This window comes from Carassius gibelio, chromosome B20 (assembly GCF_023724105.1).
Source record: "Carassius gibelio isolate Cgi1373 ecotype wild population from Czech Republic chromosome B20, carGib1.2-hapl.c, whole genome shotgun sequence".
Classification (NCBI taxonomy): Eukaryota; Metazoa; Chordata; class Actinopteri; order Cypriniformes; family Cyprinidae; genus Carassius; species Carassius gibelio.
In genome coordinates, this window is record NC_068415.1 from 21,885,504 (window position 1) to 21,910,950 (window position 25,447).

The 25,447-nt window shown below is 38.4% G+C and overlaps 1 protein-coding gene across 3 annotated transcripts; it reads left to right on the forward strand.

Moving 5' to 3' along the window:
* Positions 1 to 1,734: 1,734 nt before the first annotated feature.
* On the forward strand, positions 1,735 to 25,330 carry LOC127983607 (uncharacterized). 3 transcript variants are annotated; one of them, XM_052585807.1, is made up of 3 exons: positions 1,735 to 1,906; positions 15,205 to 16,041; positions 24,910 to 25,330. In XM_052585807.1, the coding sequence occupies exons 1-3, from the start codon at positions 1,775 to 1,777 to the stop codon at positions 25,057 to 25,059; spliced, it is 1,119 nt and encodes a 372-aa protein (XP_052441767.1). In that variant the 5' UTR covers positions 1,735 to 1,774; the 3' UTR covers positions 25,060 to 25,330. The 3 variants fall into 3 exon arrangements, with proteins under 3 accessions (XP_052441767.1, XP_052441766.1, XP_052441765.1); XM_052585806.1 differs by lacking the exon at positions 1,735 to 1,906 and adding an exon at positions 1,915 to 2,761 and having other exon boundaries at positions 15,817 to 16,041; XM_052585805.1 differs by lacking the exon at positions 1,735 to 1,906 and having other exon boundaries at positions 14,699 to 16,041.
* Positions 25,331 to 25,447: the final 117 nt, after the last annotated feature.

A 25,447-nucleotide genomic window follows, 5' to 3' on the forward strand; every position in this document is an offset into this window, starting at 1 on the left:
ACTCCCATTAAAATCACTGAAGCACTTTTATGCACATCAGGATTGTTTTTAGTTTTTACTTTCTCTCTCTCTCTCTCTCTGAAGAAAGAATTCGCTAAATAATTCAGTCAGCGAGCAAGTGAACAAAAACACCGCGTTTCATGATGACTCTTCTGCACGTCTCCGATTGGCCATTGCATTCGCGCAACAGAACCGTTGATTGGTTATCATCATGAAGCGTTGAAGGTCTCTGGCTCAGCGCCAGCCAGTGAACACAGATTTGAATTTAGCAGCTGATGCTGCACTGAACGATCTAATCACAACAGTGTGATTATATAAAATATACAAAAAAATATTTTTCTGCTGTTTTTTTTTTCTTGGTCGTTTGGAAGCTGCATTTAAAATCAACTTGGCTCAGAAATCTTTGAAGGGGCATGACGCCTCTGCCCCTCGATGCCTGTGAAACGTTTCTCCCTCAAACAGCATGCTAACGTTACTCTACACTACAGGCTACACAGCGCGATATAAACAACATATCTGCATGTTCTCACATCACGTCGTTCTTGTAAAATAATAATAAGTAAATAAATATGAAAATCACTTTGCTGAGTATGAAACACCACTTACCAGCTTCCGCGGTGTTGAAAATATCCTCTGACAATTAAAAAATGCGCGTGCAGCGTGACGAATTGTCCCGGTTGGATGAGGAGGTCGTCGTCGTCAGGTCAAAGGTCATCATGTTGGTCATCTTATTAACGGCTAAATTATTATTCAAAATTTTACTAATATTTAGATTGGGCATGAGCAGGTATTCACAAAAGGAAACGTTATGACAAAAAAAAAAATTGAGAAAATTTTGCTTTGACAAAAGGGCACTTTGGGCACCAAAGGGGCAGGTGCTCAAGCAGTGGGTTAACATTTACTTATGTTTATTGATCCAAGAAAAAAAAATTCTCAGTTGACATGATTTAGGTTTACTGGACTAAGTAAACTTAAACTAATTTATCAACTGGATTTTTGGATCACTGCTTCACCAATCAGGTTAGAGAATTGAAACTAAATGTTGTACTGAGTCCACTTCAGCTTTATCATGACAGGAACAAAATACATGATACATTATGTTCAAACAGAAAACTGATATTTTAAATTGTAACTATTTCACTTTATTAATGCTTTTACTGTAATGTAGCAGCCTCAGAGAGGATTTTTTTGTTGTTGTTGTTTTTATGAACATTTCATTAAAAAAGGCCCTTTTGGTTACATTTTATGACGTGATTTCATCATTAAGACAATTTGTAATAGAAATGTGTCATAGAAAATGTTATAATCAATTATTTAAGAATGTAAAATAAACTGTGCAATTATCTACTTATTTATTATTATTATTATTGCAGACTTGATTCTTTTAGATTATTTCTTGAAAATAATGTATTTCATGTTCCTGCATTGGCTGATTTAATTTATTTACTTTTAAAATAAGTTGAAAAAACTGGACCAGCAGAATTTAGAATTTTCACACATGATGGCATTATGATGTCATAATGACCTGAAAGCTGTAAACTGCTGCATAGAACATATCTTTTGTGGATATTTAACCCAAACACTAACTTTGCAGCTCAGAAGAAACTCTTGGTAGACATTTCACAGTACATTCACAGCATTCGGCAGCATTCAGTGTTTTATGATGGCACTGTTTCGTGGTTTGTTTGAGTGGGTTCAATGTTTTGTTCACCGCATACCCAGAAGAAAAAAAAAACAGGAGGTGCAGAAGTGCACAGAAGCAGAATGTACCCCAATGGAAGGGATGAGTAGGCCCCTTGATGTTGGCAATACTGACCAGAAGCACCAGTCAAGATATTGCAAACCATCGAAGAACCTAAATGACAAGAAAAAAAGAGAGGTGGGGAGGAAAAGAAAGTTAATGAAGGTAAGAAAGATGGTGGACGAGAGAGAATCGGGCAGAATGGAAGAGGAGACCAAAGACCCAACTCCATTACGAATTGAAGTCAAACCCCAACCAACTCCACCAGCCGCTGAGAACAAAACCCCGGCTAGTTCTTCCTTCATAAAGTCAGTGAAAGGGCCACTTGTGGCTAAAAGAACCTGTCGACACCTGCTTCCACTGGCCACCAAGACCAGACCTCCTTCATCAGGGGAAGAACCAACGCTGATTCAGAAGGTATCACAACAACACCCTGTTTTACCAGCCATTGAGGTTAACCCCCTTCCTGGTTCTTCCTTCATACAATCATCAGTGGAAGAACCTCCTTTATCAGTGGCAAATTCTGCTCCTAAAGCTACTGAGACCAAACCTCAGCGTGGTTCTTTTGTGGTGGACCCTGAGGTGGTTCAAAAGGCATCTCGACAACTGGCTCAGCCAGCCACAGAATCACTGGCTGTTCCAACTCCAAAACAAGTCATGTCCATGTCTCCAGACGAGGAACCACAGATGGTCCAAGGTGCCTCTCAACATTTGGCTCCACCAGCTGAAGAACCATCAGTGGCAGAACCACTGGTCCTTCAGCATACAACTGCAAAATCTCTGTCACTTTCAATGGAAGAACAACTGATGGAACAAGTGATGCTTCCTTCAACACAAATTCCTAAATGTGCTGAGGTGAAGCCAAAGCCACCCACTTCATCTTTCATCCAAATGGACACTGAATCTGAAGAGGATGAGTCTGTGGAGCACGCAGATAGGACATTACCTTCCAGTGAGTCTGAGACTAATCTCAAGCAAAGGCTGGAGGCTGGGGTGAAGCAGAAACCAATGTTTGTGAAGGTTCATCCTATAGTTCTGGATCAGTCAGATGACTTCAGGAAAAAGAAATGTGGAGACTCTAAAGCTGATGCTTCACGAAAGTCTAAGGAACTGGATGAACTAATGATGAGGCTGTTCTGTGTAGACTTCAGCAATGCTCACAAGAAGGAGAGCCAGCAACATTTAAAACTGGAAAACCAGCCAGCGCTGGAAGCTGGGGTGAAGCAGAAAGCCGTGTTTGAGAAGGTTCATCCTATAGTTCTGGATCAGTCAGGTGACTCTGGGAAAAATAAATGTGGAGACTCCAAAGATGATGATCTACAAAAGGCTAAGGAACTGGATGAACAAATGATGAAGCTGTTATACGTAGACTACAGCCCTTGTCCTAAGAAAGAGAGTCAACAAACTTCAAGAGAAGGTCAAGAGAAGCCCAAGAAGAGAGGAAAAACAAGAACTGGTCTTTTCAGCTGGGCACAGAAAAGGTTAAAAACGATAGTTGAAGAAGATGAAGAGTCAGAAAAGGATGAAAAAACTTGAAGAGCTTCTTGAAGAATTCCCAAGGGATCAAAAAATCAGTTTAAGACAATCATATCTGTAACTCTTCATCTAAAGCTTTAAAAAAAGTATGAAATATACAATGTATGACAATCATCATTAAATTGATGTAAAGGAATTAAATAAATATTAAAGCAGATGTTGAATAATATGCCTTGAATTGCATGTCTATCACCATTGTGCACTTCATGATAAAGTCTAATATATTATTTTAATAAAATATGTAAAAAATAATATTTTTTCTTACACATTTAATTCACACATAAGTAAGGTATATTCTTTTTAATTAAATAACAATTTATTATTTTTTTTTTTTAAATGGTAGACAAAGGTGAAAAGATGACTTATATATATATATATTATATATATATATATATTTTTTTTTTTTTGGTTAGTTTGGGTATGATCATCTCCAGGGAAGACAAAGGGACAAAACAGCAAGAGCAGATTCAACATACAGATCTCTTACACAAATATTTTGTAAAATGTAATGAACAATGTGGTCTTGGAACGACTTGTTGGGGTTTATTAATGTATTATTGTAATTAATTAACTTGAAGTTTTAACTTGTGTCGCTCTTTTGGTAGACATTATAGAAAAATATCAATAGAAAAACTGAGGGAAAAATGAGAGTGCACTTTAACCTCAGGTCTACTGTCAGTCACACAAAAGTTGCCAGTTTTCAATTAAAAAATACAGATTAAATAGAGTGAGTGTAAACTATAGAAAAACATCAAAATACTTTATTTGAGAAATACAGTCATACTTGTTTACTTTTACATTTTACTTGTTTCATTTCTTTACATTTAAATCCACATTTATTGGCGTCTTTAAGCTTTACGATTGTAAGGCACATTTGAATGCTTCCCTTTGTTTTTATTAAAGCACACAGACTCGGAGCAGGAATTCATCAAGGACATGATAAAGGAAGGGTTTTTTGGGTTAACCCTAGGCAGGTGGGTTTTTTTTTCAACAGTCCAAGAATAGTCAAATAAAGTCCAACCATCCATCCATAAAACGTTCCTTACATGGATCCGAGGGATGGATAAAGGCCTCCTGAAGCAAAAACAATATCCATATTTCGAGCTGGATTTCGCTTTGGATGGCCATGTGGTCTGTTGAAAGCGCTATATAAATGCAGTCCATTTACCATTTTGTCACTTACTTCCGCTGACTTTCGTATACATGCAAGCCTAATTTTGTGCTTCTAATTCATCACCGATGCATTCATGACTCCCCCCCCCCCGGAACGGCTCTCACAGAAGTGAGAGAAAAGTGTTTATAACGTTTAAAATATGAATATTTTTCTTACAAAAACACATGGATTCACTACGGGAGGCCTTTATTCACCCCCCAGGGCTTTGTGAGGTACTTTTTATAATGGATGGATGCACTTTATTTGACTACTTTTGGAATAAGTAATCTGTAATAAATAATCACATTGAGATGATTGATCGGCGGTCTCTACAATGACCAATCTCATAAAACCGATCTCAAGCTGACGCTGTCAGGGTCTAGGCAAGGGAGGAACTCAGGTGCAGACAGGGATTCTCAAACAAAGGGTTTATTACAAAAAGGGGAAAACAAAACCCACGAGGGGGAAAACACGGAGCAAGGTAAAGACTAAATAACTAAAACAGGACTGGACTAACAAGATAAACAAGGACTCTAAATACTAACTATAAACAAACACTCACGGTAATACAAACACTTCTTAAGGAACAATCACAGAGTGGAACAATCACAATCACAGGTACAGTCTGTCTCATCTCGTAAGGAGATGCCAATTGTCCTGGCTGCTAAAGCCTTTTCTGATTATTTGTCCCGTCTTGTCCAAATCCTAGAAGTCCCCGTCAGTCCTGTTTTGTCCCCTGACCCTGTCCCCAGAAGTCCTAAGTGTCCAGCCGTTGTCTCCCCGTGTCCTGTTGATGTGGCCCCGTGTCCTGTTGATGTGGCCCCGTGTCCTGTTGATGTAGTTAGTGTTTAAGAGTTTGTTTTTTCATGTCAATCCTGTCCTGTAAAGTTGTTTTGTTTCTGGCCTAGCCGTTGTTTTCCCCCTCGTGGGTTTTTGTTTTTCCCCTTTTAGTAAATAAACCCCTTGTTTTGTGATTCCCTGTCTGCACTTGAGTTCCTCCTTGCCTAATCCTGACAGAATGAACCGACGCCAGACAGAGCACACTTGGAGACCTAAATAGGGGAAACAATCAAGACACGACAGGTGGCACAGATGGGACAATCAAGACACGACTAGGTTAACAAGGGGGGCGGGGCAAGGGAACGAGACAACACAAGCACATGGCCCAAAGGCAAGGCCATGCGCTTGTACACAAAACACGGGTCTGTCATGATCCTGCCTCAAGACAAGGAAAAATCAAGGACACGAGGGCAGAATCATGACAGACGCGCCTGACGTGACATGCAGCACCGTCTCAGTCTCTGTCCAGCGCAGGTGAAATAAATATAATGCGTTAGGTAAGGTACAATTCATATTTCTTCATTAAAAAACTGAGAAAGTAATTTGAAAAGGTTTCTGCAGCACAATTTCACAAACAGCATGAATGAATCACCGCGCACTTTCTTTCTCTCTCAAAATGCATATGGCTTCAAATCACATCGCTTCTGCTCTATAGTGAGCTGCATGTTGCACAGTCGACACAGTCTTTTTCATTCTTACCAGTGTTTAACCATTCAACACTCGCACACTTTCCTGAAGACCATACACTCATGCCAGTGGTGAACTGGGACAGTAAATCAGGCCGGGAATTTGACTCCACCCCAGGCCACCTCTGTTGCTGCAGTCACCACCACCCAATTCATGTTTCCACCAGACTGCTAAAGTCTTTGGCTCTTTCAGTTGTTTGAATTGGGTGATACTTAAAGAATAAATAAAAATCCTTAGACTTTCCCTTTATCCCCCTCTTTCTCTCACTCTGCACATTGAGTTTCTCTGCAATATGAAATAAGCACTTTCAATAATCTATATTAATTATGCAGCCATCAATTGTATGTCCCAATAATCACTACTGATGACCTTATAAATCATAAAAGCACATATTTTTCTAAGAGTATAGCCAGCAAGGAATGACAATGTAAAACAGCTTTGATTTTCGGACTATAACTTAAAGATTATTCTTTATTAAAGTTAAAAAAGCTTTTTAATCAAGAGCAGTGAGTGATTTCTTTGTTGTTGCTGTTTGATTTATATAAAGACTGATATAAAGATTCAACGGAGACAAGTGAAGTCAATTAGAAGCACTCACTTCCTGGGGGTCGTGCGTACTGCGCAGACTCAAACTGAGCTTGAGGACGTAGATGTCACGTGAGCAACCTGTGAGTCTTCTAATCGCTGTGCCAAGAGAAATCTGAATCACCCACCAAATCTTCCACAGGAGGCGAGCGTGAACTGGAGCAAATTTTGGTAAGTATTCTGATTAATTATCTCCCTTGACTTTAAGCCTCCGCGCCCCCCCGATAGCCTCATAGACAGTAAAAAATTGCCTGCAAGCTTCTCCTTCTCCATACGGTAATTTCTCTACTGTGCGACAGAGAGTCGCTGGTTATGACGCAATCGTTAGCCTATTTTTTTTACAAAAACTGCTTCTACGGGACCATAACATAAGATACAAGGTAATGGAACCTTTTATAGATTTTCGTGTTTCTTTACAAATAATGAATCGACAAAAGTCTTTAAACACCTCAGATGTAAAGTTATTCGCTTTCAAAGTGACACCAGAATGAATGGGAGTCAATAGAAAGCTAATAGCAGGCGGGGGTCCGCTAGCCAATGGTGGCACCCAGGGGTGCTTCAAAAAAATATGAAGCCCTGCCACCCTGGATATGGCCAAGTGCTTCGCTGATGTTTGGCCATGTGGTGGTGTCATTTTCACTTCGCGATCGCCTGATTCGTAGATTCATAAATCCGTCAATTAATTTGCAGTTGCATACCAGCCTCGACTGATCGACTGCACAGCGGCAGCAGGCAGGCCAGAATGGCCAGTCCGCCCCTGACTCATGCACACTTGCAGCTCACACAAATAATAATGCCAGGTTCACATTACTCAATTTGCCGTCCATATTTTTTCCTCCCTCATGTTAATGGTTTAAAGTGTTCACACTGCACACATGGTTGTGGTGTGGCCGTGCGTTTAGGAGAGGTGCACCTGCAGCAGTGCAGAGTCTATTTTTTTGCTGCGCTGCATGCACTGAAATTAAAGTAACAGCGCATTGTTTGCGATAAATATGAACATGCATTGACACAAAAATGTAGTAATTACACCATAAATGCATATAATTAAAGTTGGTCACCCTCTATTTTAAGGTCCAATTCTCACTATTAACAAACCATTAACTTTGACTTTTGCATCAATTAACTCATGATTAGCTGTTTATTAATAGTTTATAAGGTAGATGTTAAGTTTAGGGTATTGGGTAGGATTATGGATGTCATGCATTACATGTACTTTATAATAAACATATTGCACTAATAAACAGCCAATATGCTAATAATAGGCATGCTAATAAGCAACTAGTTATTGGTGAGAACTGGACCCTATACTAAAGTGTTACCTTAAAGTCTACTGTGTTTCACACAATTTTAAAAACAAAAATACAGTGCATGGTCAAACATTTAGTTGAGATAACGGTATATATATATATATATATATATATATATATATATATATATATATATATATATATATATATATATATATATATATATATATATATATATATATATAATGTCTCTTCCCCACCTCAAATGAAAAAATACAAATCCTCACACAAGAGTCACCTAAGAATTAATTTGCAAAAAATAAATTTAGGCCCTGAGTAAATGTCTAAAACTCATAATTGGAGGTAGACCGATGTATCGGTTTGGTTGCTGGAACAATCAGTTATCGGCAAAAATCCATGCCAATAGTTTTTCGGGTTGCATCTGTTGGTTGAGCGGCTGAGAAGGGTCTGTTTTCATTGTACCAGTGTGAGAGCAGCTTCTAGTGGTTGAAATCACTGACAGCATGTCATATTTGTTTAGACACGTGATGCTGCATGCTGAACAGAGTGAAAAACCTCAGACCCAGATTTAATTGCAGTTGACAGAAAATCCCCCCATGCCACAGAGTGCCATTCACATAGTTTTCCATTAAATTACATTATATTTACCCAAATCGTTGTTAATGTACATAATGAATTGTATTGAGCATTTTCATCTAAACGTTTGTCTTTCTGTGGCTCTAATAAAGTCTGTATGCTTAATTTATAGAGCTATAATATAGATCACTCTTTCCATTTTCTTTGTTTTTTTAAACACTGAACTTCAAACTTATCTTTGCCTCATTGTTCATTCTTGAAGTAAATTTGTTTCCATTTGGTGATACCAAGAAGTCGTGGCCTAATGGTTTGAGAGTATAATTCCTAACCCTAAGGTTGTGGGTTCCAGTCTCGGGCCGGCAATACCATGACTGAGGTGTCCTTGAGCAAGGCACTGAACCGCTAACTGCTCCCTGGGCACCACAGCATTAATGGCTGCCCACTGCTCTGGGTGTGTGTTCACAGTGTGTGTGTGTGTGTGTGTGTGTGTGTCACGAATGCACAATAAAGGATCTAGAAAGTATGTAATTTCCACTCTACTTAGTGCAAATAGCCACTGCCGTATTTTTCTTACTCTATTGGCAGATCATTTGTAAAATAAAAAAAATGCACTTAAATTATTATTATTAATATTATTTTATATATATATATATTGCCCGAGTTACCATAAAAATGATTAGCTATTAGTTCATTAATCTAACGTTCTGCCAGTTTTCATATTATAACAGTGATAAGAATTACATTTGTATTGAGTCTGAAGTATGCAGACAGCTTTTTGGTGGGAGCTGTTGCCATGGTGAATTGTAATATCGGAGCTCCATTGATAATGGCTTTTTATAGTTGTGGTGTACGTGCTTAACTCAGAGTCAGTCAATTTAGAGTTGATTAAACCAACTAATTTCAGCTGTTCTGTAACCGAAAACCTAGTTTCCCCATCTCAGGTTAAGTCAACTCAGAGTTCAAGTTTAAACTCAGAGTTGGTTAAACCTCTTTAGTGAAACGGGACCCAGGAGGGAGGTGGACCGGCGCAGGACCAGGGGGAGGGACGGAGGGCCAGGTCCATAGAGGGAAACAGAAAAAAACAAAACAACAACAAAACAAAGAGGTCAGGAGGGAACGGAAAGTTCAGGGGCCCAGAACAGAGCAGACAGGGCAGGAATCCAGGGTGGAGCAGGTGGAACTGGAGCACACCGGGATGGCGCAGAGAACCACCACAGCCGAGCAGACGAGACAGAAGCCCACCAGGGCGGTGCAGAAGCCCACCACAGGCAAGCGGTCGAGACAGAAGCCCACCAGGGAGGCGCAGAAAACCACCACAGTGGGATTGATGGCACAGGAGAGCAAGACTGGTTAGGTAAGCCTGAAATAGAGAACATGAACAGGTTAAGGGTGGCCTCCGTCGCCCTGATGAGATGGTAGATGGCCTAAATGGCCATGACAGGGCAGGTGGTGAGTTCCTGGATGGCCTCCATGGCCATGACAGGATAGGACGCACGCTCAGGAAGTTCGGCAGAGACGTGACGAGGCTCTGGAAGTTCGGCTGAGACGTGAAGAAGCTTTGGTAGTTCAGCAGAGATGTGAAGAGGCTTTGGTAGTTCAGCAGAGATGTGAAGAGGCTCTGGTAGATCTGGTGTGATTTGACTGGGTTCAGGATGATCAACTGTGGCTTGACTTCGTTCAGGAAGATCAATGGTGACTTGACTTGACTCAGGAAGATCAATGGTGACTTGACTTTGCTCATGAAGATCATTGGTGACTTGCCCTTGCTCATGAAGATCATTGGTGACTTGCCTTTGCTCATGAAGATCATTGGTGACTTGCCTTTGCTCATGAAAATCATTGGTGACTTGAATTTACAAATGAAGAACACTGGTGACTTGACCTTGCCCATGAAGATCATTGGTGACTTGACTTGACTCCTGAGGTCTAACTGTGGTAGTGCTTAACTCATTAGTGTTAATGGTGACTTGACCTGACTCAGGATGGTCAATGGGGACCTGACTTGACTCTGGAGGGTCAACGGGGACCTGACTCAACTCTGGAGGGTCAACGGGGACCTTACTGGACTCTGGAGGGTCAACGGGAACCTGTGTGACTCAGGAGGGTCAACGGGAACCTGACTCGACTCAGGAGGGTCAACGGGAACCCGACGCGACTCTGGAGGGTCAATGAGGACCTGACTCGACTCTGAAGGGACAACGGGAACCTGACTTGACTCTGGAGGGACCACGGGGACCTGGTCAGTGGGGACCTGACTGAACTCCGTTCACCTGTGGCTTTCATCTTGTGAAGTGGCACAGGACCGGCGGCCATCTTGTGCAGTGGCCGTGATACCTGGATGCCCCGCGCTGGGAGTGCAAAGAACCCATTGGAGGACACAGTCGCGGAGCTTGAGAGGAACAAAGAGTTGGACCACTCCGGTGGTGCTGGATATCTTTGCTGAGCTGCAGAAACCTCTGTGATGATATCCCACTGCACTGGTGCAACAATGAGAGAGGAGGGCAGAATGGGGACTGGTTCTGAACACTTGTCATTACTGTCGCACTGGCGCGAGAGAGAGCATTGGCCTTGCCGTTCTTTGAGCTTGTTCTCAAAGTGATTTTAAAAATAAATCTGGAGAAGAAGAGGGACCAGCGAGCCTGGCGAGCATTAAGTCATCTGACGGACTTGAGACATTCCAGATTTCTGTAGTCAGTAAGCAAGGATGACATGCCCCCTCCAGCCAATGTCTCCACTCCACAAAAGTGGCCTTCATTGCCAGAAGCTCTCGATCGCCCACATCGTAGTTGCACTCTGCTGTATTAAACTTTCGAGAATAAAAAGCACAGGGATACATTTTAGCTAGATTGCCACAATGTTGCGACCGGATGGCACCCACGCCCCTGTGTTAGAAGCATGTACCTCCACAATAAACTCTCTCTCGGGATCTGGGTGATGAAGAATGGGTGCTGTGGTGAATCTCCTTTAAACTTTAAAATGATACAGTGCATTCCAAAGACCAGCGGAAACGTCTTCCTCCTCCTTGGAGTAGAGAAGTGAGAGGAGCCGCAATCATGCTGAAATTTCAAATAAATCTGCGGTGAAAATTGGCCAAACCTAGGAAGCGCTGTAGCTCCTTCACTGACATGGGTCGAAGCCAGTTAACCACCGCTTGTACCTTGCTGTCATCCATCACCACTCCGTCTGCACTGATGATGTAACCAAGGAACGAGATCCGAGTCTGATGGAACTCTCATTTCTGGATCTTCGCATACAACTGGTGCTCGTTTGACAAGAACAGCTCGCACATCTTGAATGTGTGTTTCATGGTTATCTGAATAAATCAGGATGTCATCAATGTATACAATTACACTCCGATTGAGCATGTCAGCTTGAAAAACTGAAGGACTATTGAAGAGGCTGAACGGCATGACCCGATATTGATAGTGGCTGGAGGCTGTAGAAAACGCCGTCTTCCACTCATCACCCTCAAGAAATTCGAATAAGGTTGTATGCATTTCGTACATCGAGCTTGGTGAAATAGCGAGCCGTGTGGAGCATTTCAAGGGCAGATCGGACGAGAGGCATGGATAGCAGTGTTTGACAGTTATCTCATTGAGACCCCGATGGTCTATGCACGGTCAGAGACCCCCATCCTTCTTTTTAACAAAAAAGAAACCGACGGAAGAAGATGTTAAAGGGGTAATAAAGCTTTTAGCAAGCTGCTCAATATACAAATTCATGGCCTCAGTCTCGGGCTGAGATAAGGGGTATACTCGACCGCGCGGTGGCATGATTCCCAGCAGGAGTTCGATAGCACAGTCGCAAGAATGATTTGGAGGTAAGTGTGAAGTTTCACGCTCGCTGAACGCTTGGGCAAGATCATGGTAAACAGTGGGGATTTCCTGAAATTGAATATCTTTACTTGAATATCTTTAATTTACTAGGGAATTTTAAAAAAATACTATTCGAAAATTGCTGAGTATTATTCAATTATTATTCGAAACTCACAACCCTCCCCCGCAAGCACGCACTCATACAGACCCATAAAAGGGAAAGAAATCATTCACTTTCTCAATCTGTATGTTAACAAACTGTTTAATTCATTCGGGAATAGGCTATCTAAACTCACGCCATATAATGATTGTAACGTGCTGAAAAATAATATAACCAAATGACAGCACTTAAGATAACAGTTTGTTGATTAACATAAACTGCTCATAAGACTAGGATATTTCCATCTTTAAATAATAATAAACATTAATAGCGATTTAAAAAAAGAATCAAAAGTTTAATTCATCCATGAATATCATCTCAAGTAATAATGACTTGATAGGTCTAAATGCATTAAAACAGTGTTAACAGCCTGAATGACGGCACTTATGTAAACATTAATTTTAACGTCTGTCTTCAGAACAATACAATTTTATTCAAAAACTGAGGATGTCCTCATGTTCTGGATGAAGATGGGAGCACAATTCTGTTCACAATTTTAGTCCGGCTGCAGAGAACAAACAGCTCATTCGGGCCGATTCCGGCTGAAATGTGGCACTCTCGGCTCAGTCTCAGGTGAGAAGATAATGGGCCAGAGCTGTGTCGTCGCTTCAAAACACTTCAGGAAAATGTTGTTGTTCTCCTGATATCTTTGACAGCTTTTAGGTGCGTTATTGGCGGCAGCACCCTCTGCTTGCATGAATGCGTCATCAGCACCAAAAACATGGAGAAATACTGTCTAAATAATCATGACCCATCCCCACTCTTTACACCAAGATATTTTCTAATCATTATTGAAATGGTGGGACAGATTAGACTGAATTGCAAGCAGGAAAAATTGGATTAAGGAAAAAGAACTTGATGAAAAAAAATATGTTGCACTGGTTTTTCACATTTAAAGACACATTTAAAGAAATCATGTAGACTACCGGTAAAGACAATAACATGCAAAAAAAATTTCCCCTGTTTTATCTTAGTTGGTTTTGGTGGTGTATTTTCCACTTATTTTCCCATTGGGATTTTAAAGTCTTTGTGTTCAGCAGAATAAATACATTTGTACAGGATTTTAACAGTTTAATACAGGACGTTATTTTGAATGTTTGTAACCAAAACAGATGAGAAACACAATTAACTTTTACTTTCATGTTTGGTTACAGGCATTTTTCAAAATATTTTCAAGTTTTATTTATTGGTAGCTGTCCTTTTAACAAAGCATACAGCTTTAATATATGTACATATGTGTGTTCAGCTGTTATGAAGTTAACTTGTGTAGTGTTAATATGCAGTCTTTAACCTTCAGATTTTTCATACTGAGATATTAAATTTAAATTGATCCCTGTGGTTTTGATGTGACGAATTGAAATGCAATTATTTATGTTTCTCAATCCTATGCCAAGGTTATTATACATCACACTTTAAAGTGTTGGTTCAGATCTTTAGATGTGTGTGTATGTGTTAGTATTTAGCTTTTTTTTTTCAATTGTCAGTTGATATTTTGAAAGCAAATTGCTTGTTCAATTTAAATGTTAATGAAATTGTTGTCTCTATCATTTAATAAATGAAAATTTAAAAAGTGTTTTGTCATCTTTATTTAAAAAATTAAGACAGTGGGTTAACATTTGCTCAAGTTTATTGATCCAAGAAAAAAAGAAAAAAAAATTCCCAGTTGACATGATTCAGGTTTACTGGACTAGTCAAGTAAACTTAAACTAATTTATCAACTGTACTAATTCCACTCTAATGGGAAGGTGTTTCAACAAGAAATATATTGTCAATAAAAAAAAAAAAAAAAAAAAATAGGCAACGGGGTCACAAAGTATTTTTAGTTGACTCAAATATTTTTTTTACATTACTGATAATGGCTGCTCCCCAGTTCACAAACTTGTGCACTATTCTATTCCACTTTGTTGTATTAACAATATAAACAGTTTATTTTTGGATGACTGCTTCACCAATCAGGTTAGAGGATTGAAACTAAATGTTGTACTGAGTCAACTTCAGATTTATCATGACAGGAACAAAATACATGATACATTATGTTCAAATAGAAAACTGATATTTTAAACTGTAACTATTTCACTTTATTAATGCTTTTACTGTAATGTAGCAGCATCAGTGAGGATTATTTGTTTAGTTTTTAACAAACTACAACTTTGAACAGTAAATAAAATGAACTTCTGGTTACATTTTATGACATGATTTTATCATAACAATTTGTAATAGAAATTTGTCATAGAAAATGTTATAATCAATTATTTAAGAATGTAAAATACAACGTGCAATTATTTATATATTTATTATTATTATTTTTGCAGACTTGGTTCTTTTTGATAATTTCTTTAAAATAATGTATTTCATGTTCCTGCATTGGCTGATTGAATCTATTTATATTTAAAACCTGAAAAAAACTGGACCAGCAGAATTTAGAATGTTCACACATGATGGCATTATGATGTCATAATGACCTGAAATCTGTAAACTGCTGCATAGAACATATCTTTTGTGGATATTTAACCCAAACACTAACTTTGCAGCTCAGAAGAAACTCTTGGTAGACATTTCACAGTACATTCACAGCATTCTGCAGCATTCAGTGTTTTATAATGGCACTGTTTCGTGGTTTGTTTGAGTGGGTTCAATGTTTTGTTCACCGCATACCCAGAAGAAGAAAAAAACAGGGGGTGCAGAAGTGCACAGAAGCAGAATGTACCCCAATGGAAGGGATGAGTAGACCCCCTGATGTTGGCAATACAGACCAGAAGTACCAGTCAAGATATTGCAAAGCATCGAAGAACCTAAATGACAAGGACAAAAGAGAGGTGGGGAGGAAAAGAAAGTTAAAGAAGGAAAGAAAGATGGTGGACGAGAGAGAATCGGGCAGAATGGAAGAGGAGACCAAAGACCCAACTCCATTACGAATTGAAGTCAAACCCCAACCAACTCCACCAGCCGCTGAGGACAAAACCCCGGCTAGTTCTTCCTTCTTAAAGTCAGTGAAAGGGCCACTTGTGGCTAAAAGAACCTGTCGACACCTGCTTCCACTGGCCACCAAGACCAGACCTCCTTCATCAGGGGAAGAACCAACGCTGATTCAGAAGGTATCACAACAACACCCTGCTTTACCAGCCATTGAGGTTAACCCCCTTCCTGGTTCTTCCTTCATACAATCATCAGTGGAAGAACCTCCTTTACCAGTGGCAAATTCTGCTCCTAAAGCTACTGAGACCAAACCTCAGCGTGGTTCTTTTGTGGTGGACCCTGAGGTGGTTCAAAAGGCATCTCGACAACTGGCTCAACCAGCCACAGAATCACTGGCTGTTCCAACTCCAAAACCAGTCATGTCCATGTCTCCAGAGGAGGAACCACAGATGGTCCAAGGTGCCTCTCAACATTTGACTGAACCACTGGTCCTTCAGCATACAACTGCTGGGGTGAAGCAGAAACCAATGTTTGTGAAGGTCCATCCTATAGTTCTGGATCAGTCAGATGACTTCAGGAAAAAGAAATGTGGAGACTCTAAAGCTGATGCTTCACGAAAGTCTAAGGAACTGGATGAACTAATGATGAGGCTGTTCTGTGTAGACTTCAGCAATGCTCCCAAGAAGGAGAGCCAGCAACATTTAAAACTGGAAAACCAGCCAGCGCTGGAAGCTGGGGTGAAGCAGAAAGCCGTGTTTGAGAAGGTTCATCCTATAGTTCTGGAACAGTCAGGTGACTTCAGGAAAAAGAAATGTGCAGACTCCAAAGATGATGATCTACAGAAGGCTAAGGAACTGGATGAACAAATGATGAAGCTGTTCTACGTAGACTACAGCCCTTGTCCTAAGAAAGAGAAGCAACAACCTTCAAGAGAAGGTCAAGAGAAGCCCAAGAAGAGAGGAAAAACAAGAACTGGTCTTTTCAGCTGGGCACAGAAAAGGTTAAAAACGATAGTTGAAGAAGATGAAGAGTCAGAAAAGGATGAAAAAACATCCCAATTCCCAAGGGATCAAAAGTCACAGTTTAAGTCACAACCATATCTATAACTCTTCATCTAATGCTTTAAAAAACTAGGAAATATACAATGTATGACAATTATCATTAAATTGATGTAAAGGAATGAAATAAAGATTAAAGCAGATGTTGAATAATATGCCTTGAATTGCATGTCTATCACCATTGTGCACTTCACAATAAACAATAAACTCTAATATATTATTTAAATAAAAGATTGTACTAAATTAGGCCTATATATATATATATATATATATATATATATATATATATATATATATATATATATATATATATATATATATATATATATATATTTAATATATAAGGTTATAATTTATAATGTTTTAAAATACACTGGTTATTTACATTTAACAGATTAAATTAAAATTAAAATAAAAAAAAGATTTTTTCAAAAACATTACATTTAATTCATACATAAATTTATTCTTTTAAATTAAATTAAAATTGAAAAAGATTTTTCAGATGGTAGACAAAGGCGATAGAAAGATCTTAGTTTAGCAAACTTGCACACTGGGTCAGTAATGACATAAAGAATCAGAATCAGAATCAGAATCAGAATGAGCTTTATTGCCAGGTATGTTTACACATACGAGGAATTTGTTTTCGTGACAGAAGCTCCACAGTACAACAGAATGACAGCGACAGAACATAAAACACATAATAAAAGAATAAAAAATACAAATAAGTAGATAGTGAATGACAATATACAAATGACAATTGTAGGCAGGTATATTACAAAATGCAGTTATGTATGTACATATATATTATGTGCAAAATGTAAGTGTATACTAAGTATGTGTGTTAGATAAATAAAGTGTATGTGTATATAAATATAAAGTGTAGTGTGTTCACAGTTATTATCAGCTGTTCATAAGATGGATTGCCTGGGGGAAGAAACTGGTCCTGTGTCTGGTTGTTCTAGTGCTCAGTGCTCTGTAGCGTCGACCAGATGGCAACAGTTCAACAGCTGGATGTGAGGGGTCCAGAGTGATTTTGACAGCCCTTTTTCTCACTCTGGATAAGTACAGGATGATCTGGGATGATCGTGTTGAAGGCCGAGCTGAAGTCCACAAACAGGATCCTCACATAAGTCCCCGGTCTGTCTAGGTGTTGCAGAACATAATGCAGTCCAATGTTTACTGCATCGTCCACAGACCTGTTTGCTCTATAGGCAAACTGAAGAGGATCCAGTGATGTCCTTCAGGTGGGCCAGCACCAGTTTTTCAAATGACTTCATGACCACAGACGTTAGAGCCACAGGCCTGTAGTTATTTCATTCCTGTAATTTTTGATTTCTTAGGGATGGGGATGATGGTGGAGCATTTGAAGCATGAAGGGACTTCACACAGCTCCAGTGATCTGTTGAAGATCTGTGTGAAGATGGGGGCCAGCTGGTCAGCACAGGATTTCAGACAGGCTGGTGTAACACAATCTGGGCCTGGTGCTTTTTTCCTTTTCTGCTTCCGGAAGACCTGGCGCACCGCATCCTCGCTGATCTGAATTGCAGGTGTGGGGGAGAGGGGGGATGCAGGAGGTAAAACAGATGTAAAACAGTAAACACATATTTTGGGATTCCAGTTTTAAAAGATTCAGTGCCATAAAGTTACTCCCAAAATTAATATGAAGCCTTTCTGTGTCATAAACACTGCTTTCGTGAATTATTATTTTTTGGTTAGTTTGGGTATGATCATCTCCAGGGAAGACAAAGGGACAAAACAGCAAGAGCAGATTCAACATACAGATCTCTTACACAATTATTTTGTTCCCTAAAAGGAAACATTAGATCAGTTCCAGTTCTAGAGTTCATTCATATTTTGTAAAATGTTATGAACAATGTGAGCTTGGAACAGCTTGTATGGGTTTATGAATATATCATTGTAATTAATAAGCTTGAAGTTTTAACTTGTGTCGCTCTTTTGGTAGACATTATAGAAAAATATCAATAGAAAAACTGAGGGAAAAATGAGAGTGCACTCTTTCCACAGGTCTACTGTCAGTCACACAAAAGTTGCCAGTTTTAAATTAAAAAATACAGATGAAATCATAATGTTGTTGTGAACAGAGTGTAAACTATAGAAAAACATCACAATACTTTATTTGAGAAATACAGTCATACTTGTTTACTTTTACATGTTACTTGTTTAATTTCTTTACATTTAAATCCACATTTATTGGCGTCTTTAAGCTTTACGATTGTAAGGCACATTTGAATGCTTCCCTTAGTTTTTATTAAAGCACACAGACTCGGAGCAGGAATTCATCAAGGACTGCTGGGATTACGGTTGTGGATGACCAAACTGAGCACCATCAGTCTGCAGTGATGTGGTCCAGCTAACAGAAGAAGAAATCTTGGTGATCTGGGGTTGTAACACATTGTGGGGCTGTGTACTGTGTTAGATGATCTTGGACTTCTCAAAGAAAGAAGCTCATTCAGTTTAGAAAATTAGAATTTTCTTTTCTATTTTTCTTCTTTGGGTTAACCCTTTACATTTTTTGTAAGTATTTGCATTGGAAAACAGCTTCAAAATTTAGAGAACATAATTTGATGTATAATTTTCCCTTTCAATTTATTCCTTGAATTTTCTATAATTGGTATTTTATATGTCTTTATAAAGTCTTGAATTTATCTTCATAAAACCAGCAGAAACCCTATTTATGGCAATGTTTTTTTTATTATTTTACTGAATGCTGTTGTGGATCCTGAAAATGTTCAGGCTCATAGCAGTGCTGCCATACTGGCCATTGTCAACTTTGCTTAAATGATAAGTTCACCCAAAAATGAAAATTAACCCATGTTTTACTCACCTTCAAGGCATCTTAGGTGTATATGAGCTCTTCTGCATTGTTGGGTCTGACATATCGTATCTTCCTCTTCCCACTACCCCATAGATTTTCTGGCGAGTTTGCTAGCCAATTAAGAACAGGGATACCATGGTCCTTAAACCACATACTGGTAGCACTGTGTGCAGGTGCCAAGTCCTGTTGGAAAATGAAATCTGCATCTCCAGAAGAGACTGAGAGACCATTTAAAGGCCTTTTGCAGGTGTTTTGAGTTAATTAGCTGATTAGAGTGTGGCACCATCTTCAATACTGAACCTTTTCACAATGTTCTAATTTTCTGAGATACTAAATTTAGGATTTTCCTTAGTTGTCAGTCATAATCATCCAAATTAAAATAAATAAACATTTGAAATATATCAGTCTGTGTGTCATGAATGAATATAATATACCAATTTCACTTTTTGAATGGAATTAGTGAAATTTTATTTGTGAGAAAAAATAAAACATTTCATAGGGCCCTAAACGTAATTTTTGTTAAACTTTTAAAAGTTTCAGGATTTAAATTAGTTAGATTTGCTTTATGATAAATAAACTTGAATTTAACTATTAAAAAGGAGTGGAGAAAAGTTAAAATGGAAAGAAATAGAATCCAGAAAAATTAAAGAATGAAATTTGGAAATAAATAAAATGGAATTTAGGAAAACATTCAATGGATTTCATAAGGCTCTATTAGTGTGTGGTAATTTCATCATTTACTTTTACTATTACTGTTATTATTATTATTACTTTTACTACTACTACTACTAATTTCATCATTTACTTTTACTATTACTGTTATTATTATTATTCCTTTTACTACTACTACTACTACTACTACTATGGTTCAGTACAGGTTTTTTTTTATCTTTTTAATATAATGCAGTATTTTAGTTTTTGTTCAGTATCCATTTTTAAAACTATCGGTTAATTACTCGGTGTAATGACAAAAACTCCATAATCGTCGGGAAGAAGGAGGCGGGAACCGGCGCACAATCAAAATGAAACTTTAATAATCACAAATAAACACAAAACAGCGCACCAGCCCCTCACGGACGACTGTTGCGCATAAATGAAAAGCAAAACATAAAATAATGGCCCAGGCCTGGTCCTCTCTCGTCCTTCACTATCGTCGCTCCAGTTTTATATCCTTCCATCTCCTATGTGGGACTCGAGACCGGCAGTGGGGCGCAGGTGTCACTGATTTCCCAATCATTCCGCTGGCCTCCCTCCTTGTTCCCACGTCTCTGGGCCCCGCCCCACTTGCCACACTCGGTATCGGCCAGTGTGGTCCAACCTCACTATAGGTATCGGCAAAATCCACTATCAGTTGACCTTTACTCATGATTGAATCATCACTATATATAATTCTACATGATAAAAAAGAAGACTTGAAAAAGATGGCTATCGGTGATCGGATCGACAGATACTGCTTTCTGTGATCGGCTATTGGTGATTGGCCTTTAAAATCCTGATTGGAGCACCCCTAAAAAACACCCGCCAACTGAAATTATAAAGCTTAGGAGAGCAAGGATAATTTTGTATATAATCCTATTGGATTCATCTGAAAGAAGAGAGTCATACAAACCTAACGATGCCATGAGGGTGTGTAAAACATGCATTTTTGGGTAAACTAACCCTTTAAGACTCATGCTTTATTCTGGAACATGCAGTGCAACAGACTATTATTTAAATTGAATATCTCTTTACTATAGGGATGGGCAATCCAAGCAAAAATACTATTAGAAAATCGCTGGATATTATTCGATTATTATTCTAAAATAGCAGCCCTCCCCGCATGTACGATCTCATAGGCTACACACCCATAAAAGGGAAAGAAATCATTCACTTTTTCAGTCTGTATGTTAACAAACTGTTTAATTCATTAGGGAATAGGCTCTAAACTCACGCCATGTAATGATTGTAACATGCTGAAACATTCAAATAATATAACTGAATGACAGCACTTAAGATAACTGTCTGTCGATTAGCATAAACTTCTCATAAGGCTAGGATATTTCCATTTAAAAAATAAGCATTAATAGCAATTTAAAACGAAAATCAAAAGTTTAATTAATTCATCCATGAATATCACCTCAAGTCATAATGACTTGATATTTCTAAACGCGTTAAAACAGTGTTAACCGCCTGAATGACGGCACTTATGTAAACATTAATTTTAATGTCTCTTTTCATAACAATAAAACCTATCTCATATTTCTATTCAAAAACTGAGGATGTGCACATGTTCTGGATGAAGACGGGAGCACAATCTGTTCACAATTTTAGTCCGGCTGCAGAGAACAAACAGCACATTCGGGCCGATTCCGGCTGAAATGTGGCACTCTCGGCTCAGTCTCAGGTGAGAAGATAATGGGCCAGAGCTGTGTCGTCGCTTCAAAACACTTCAGGAAAATGTTGTTGTTCTTCTGATATCTTTGACAGCTTTTAGGTGCATTATTGGCGGCACCACCCTCTGTTTACATGAACGTGCATCAGCACCAAAAACATGGAGAAATACTGTCTAAAAAATCGGTGACCCATCCCCACTCTTTACACCAAGATATTTTCAGATCATTATCAAAATGGTGGGACAGATTAGACTGAATTCCAAGCAGGAAAAATTGGATTAAGGTTTTTCTGTTTTTTCACATTTAAAGACATTCAGAAATCATGTAGACTACCAGTAAAAAATAAAATGCTATGGCAAAAAAAATTCCCATTTTATCTTAGTTGGTTTTGGTGGTGTATTTTCCACTTATTTTCCCATTGGGATTTTAAAGTCTTTGTGTTCATCAGAACAAATAAATTTGTACAGGATTTTAACAGTTTAATACAGGAAGTTATTTTGAATGTTTGTAACCAAAACAGATGAGAAACACAATTAACTTTTACTTTCATGTTTGGTCACAGGCATTTTTCAAAATATTTTCCACTTTCATTTATTGGTAGCTGTCCTTTTAACAAAGCATACAGCTTTAATATATGTACATATGGGTGTTCAGCTGTTATGAAGTTAACTTGTGTATGGTTAATATGCAGTCTTTAACCTTCAGATTTTTCATACTGAGATATGAAATTTAAATTGATCCCTGTGGTTTTGATGTGACGAATTGAAATGCAATTATTTATGTTTCTCAATCCTATGCCAAGGTTATTATACATCACACTTTAAAGTGTCGGTTCAGATCTTTAGATGTGTGTGTATGTGTTAGTATTTAGCTTTTTTTTCAATTGTCAGTTGATATTTTGAAAGCAAATTGCTTGTTTAATTTAAATGTGAATGAAATTGTTGTCTCTATCATTTTAGAAATGAAATTTTAAAAAGTGTTTTTTCATCTTTATTTAAAAATTTAAGTGGGTTAACATTTGCTTATGTTTATTCATCCAAGAAAAAAAAAATCCCAGTTGACAACATGATTTAGGTTTACTGGACTAGTCAAGTCAACTTAAACTAATTCATCAGATGGATTAATTCCACTCTAATGGGAAGTTGCTTCAACAAGAAATATTTTGTCATGATAATAAAGTTTTAGGCAGCGGGGTAACAAAGTATTTTTAATTGACTCAACCAATTATTTTTTACATTACTGACAAACTTGTGAACTATTCTATTCCACTTTGTAGTATTAACAATATAAACAGTTTCTTTGTTGGAACACTGCTTCACCAATCAGGTTAGAGGATTGAAACTAAATGTTGTACTGAGTCCACTATTGTTCAAATGTTGTGGTCAGTGGGTTTGAAAATTCAACTTTATCATGACAGGAACAAAATACATGATAAAATATGTTCAAATAGAAAACTGATATTTATACATAAATTGTAACTATTTCACTATATTAATGCTTTAGCTGTAATGTAACAGCATGAGTGAGGATTTATTGTTTTGTTTTTATGAACATTTGAGAATTTTCTTAAAAAAAACAACAACTTTGAACAGTAAATAAAATGAACTTCTGGATTAGATTTTATGACGTGATTTGTAATAGAAATTAGAAAATGTTATAATCAAGTATTAAAGAATGTAAAATACACTGTGCAATGATTTATTATTATTATTATTATTATTATTATTATTATTAATTAATTTATTTATTTCAGACTTGTTTCTTTTAAATTATTTCTTGAAAATAATGTATTTCATGTTCCTGCTTTGACTGATTTAACCTATTTACATTTAAAATAAGCTAAAAAAACTGGACCAGCAGAATTTAGAATGTTCACACATGATGGCATTATGATGTCATAATGACCTGAAATCTGTAAACTGCTGCATAGAACATATCTTTTGTGGATATTTAACCCAAACACTAACTTTGCAGCTCAGAAGAAACTCTTGGTAGACATTTCACAGTACATTCACAGCATTCGGCAGCATTCAGTGTTTTATGATGGCACTGTTTCGTGGTCTGTTTGAGTGGGTTCAATGTTTTGTTCACCGCATACCCAGAAGAAGAAAAAAACAGGGGGTGCAGAAGTGCACAGAAGCAGAATGTACCCCAACGGAAGGGATGAGTAGGCCCCTTGATGTTGGCAATACTGACCAGAAGTACCAGTCAAGATATTGCAAAGCATCGAAGAACTTAAATGACAAGAAAAAAAGAGAGGTGGGGAGGAAAAGAAAGTTAAAGAAGGAAAGAAAGATGGTAGATGAGAGAGAATCGGGCAGAATGGAAGAGGAGACCAAAGACCCAACTCCATTACGAATTGAAGTCAAACCCCAACCAACTCCACCAGCCGCTGAGGACAAAACCCCGGCTAGTTCTTCCTTCATAAAGTCAGTGAAAGGGCCACTTGTGGCTAAAAGAACCTGTCGACACCTGCTTCCACTGGCCACCAAGACCAGACCTCCTTCATCAGGGGAAGAACCAACGCTGATTCAGAAGGTATCTCAACAACACCCTGCTTTACCAGCCATTGAGGTTAACCCCCTTCCTGGTTCTTCCTTCATACAATCATCAGTGGAAGAACCTCCTTTATCAGTGGCAAATTCTGCTCCTAAATCTACTGAGACCAAACCTCAGCGTGGTTCTTTTGTGGTGGACCCTGAGGTGGTTCAAAAGGCATCTCGACAACTGGCTCAACCAGCCACAGAATCACTGGCTGTTCCAACTCCAAAACCAGTCATGTCCATGTCTCCAGACGAGGAACCACAGATGGTCCAAGGTGCCTCTCAACATTTGGCTCCACCTGCTGAAGAACCATCAGTGGCAGAACCACTGGTCCTTCAGCATACAACTGCAAAATCTCTGTCACTTTCAATGGAAGAACAACTGATGGAACAAGTGATGCTTCCTTCAACACAAATTCCTAAATGTGCTGATGTGAAGCCAAAGCCACCCACTTCATCTTTCATCCAAATGGACACTGAATCTGAAGAGGATGAGTCTGTGGAGCACGCAGATGGGACATTACCTTCCAGTGAGTCTGAGACTAATCTCAAGCAAAGGCTGGAGGCTGGGGTGAAGCAGAAACCAATGTTTGTGAAGGTCCATCCTACAGTTCTGGATCAGTCAGATGACTTCAGGAAAAATAAATGTGGAGACTCTAAAGCTGCTGCTTCACGCAAGTCTAAGGAACTGGATGAACTAATGATGAGGCTGTTCTGTGTAGACTTCAGCAATGCTCCCAAGAAGGAGAGCCAGCAACATTTAAAACTGGAAAACCAGCCAGCGCTGGAAGCTGGGGTGAAGCAGAAAGCCGTGTTTGAGAAGGTTCATCCTATAGTTCTGGATCAGTCAGGTGACTCTGGGAAAAAGAAATGTGCAGACTCCAAAGATGATGATCTACAGAAGGCTAAGGAACTGGATGAACAAATGATGAAGCTGTTATACGTAGACTACAGCCCTTGTCCTAAGAAATAGAAGCAACAACCTTCAAGAGAAGGTCAAGAGAAGCCCAAGAAGAGAGGAAAAACAAGAACTGGTCTTTTCAGCTGGGCACAGAAAAGATTAAAAACGATAGTTGAAGAAGATGAAGAGTCAGAAAAGGATGAAAAAACTTGAAGAGCTTCTTGAAGAATTCCCAAGGGATCAAAAGTCACAGTTTAACTCACAACTCTTTATCTAATGTCTAAAAAAAGTGTAAAATATACAGTGTATGACAATTATCATAAAATGGATGTAAGGAATTAAATAAAGATTAAAGCAGATTTTGAAAAATATGGCTTGAATTGCATGTCTATCACCATTTTGCACTTCACGATAAAGTCTAATATATTATTTAAATAAAAGATAAGATAAAAAGATTATA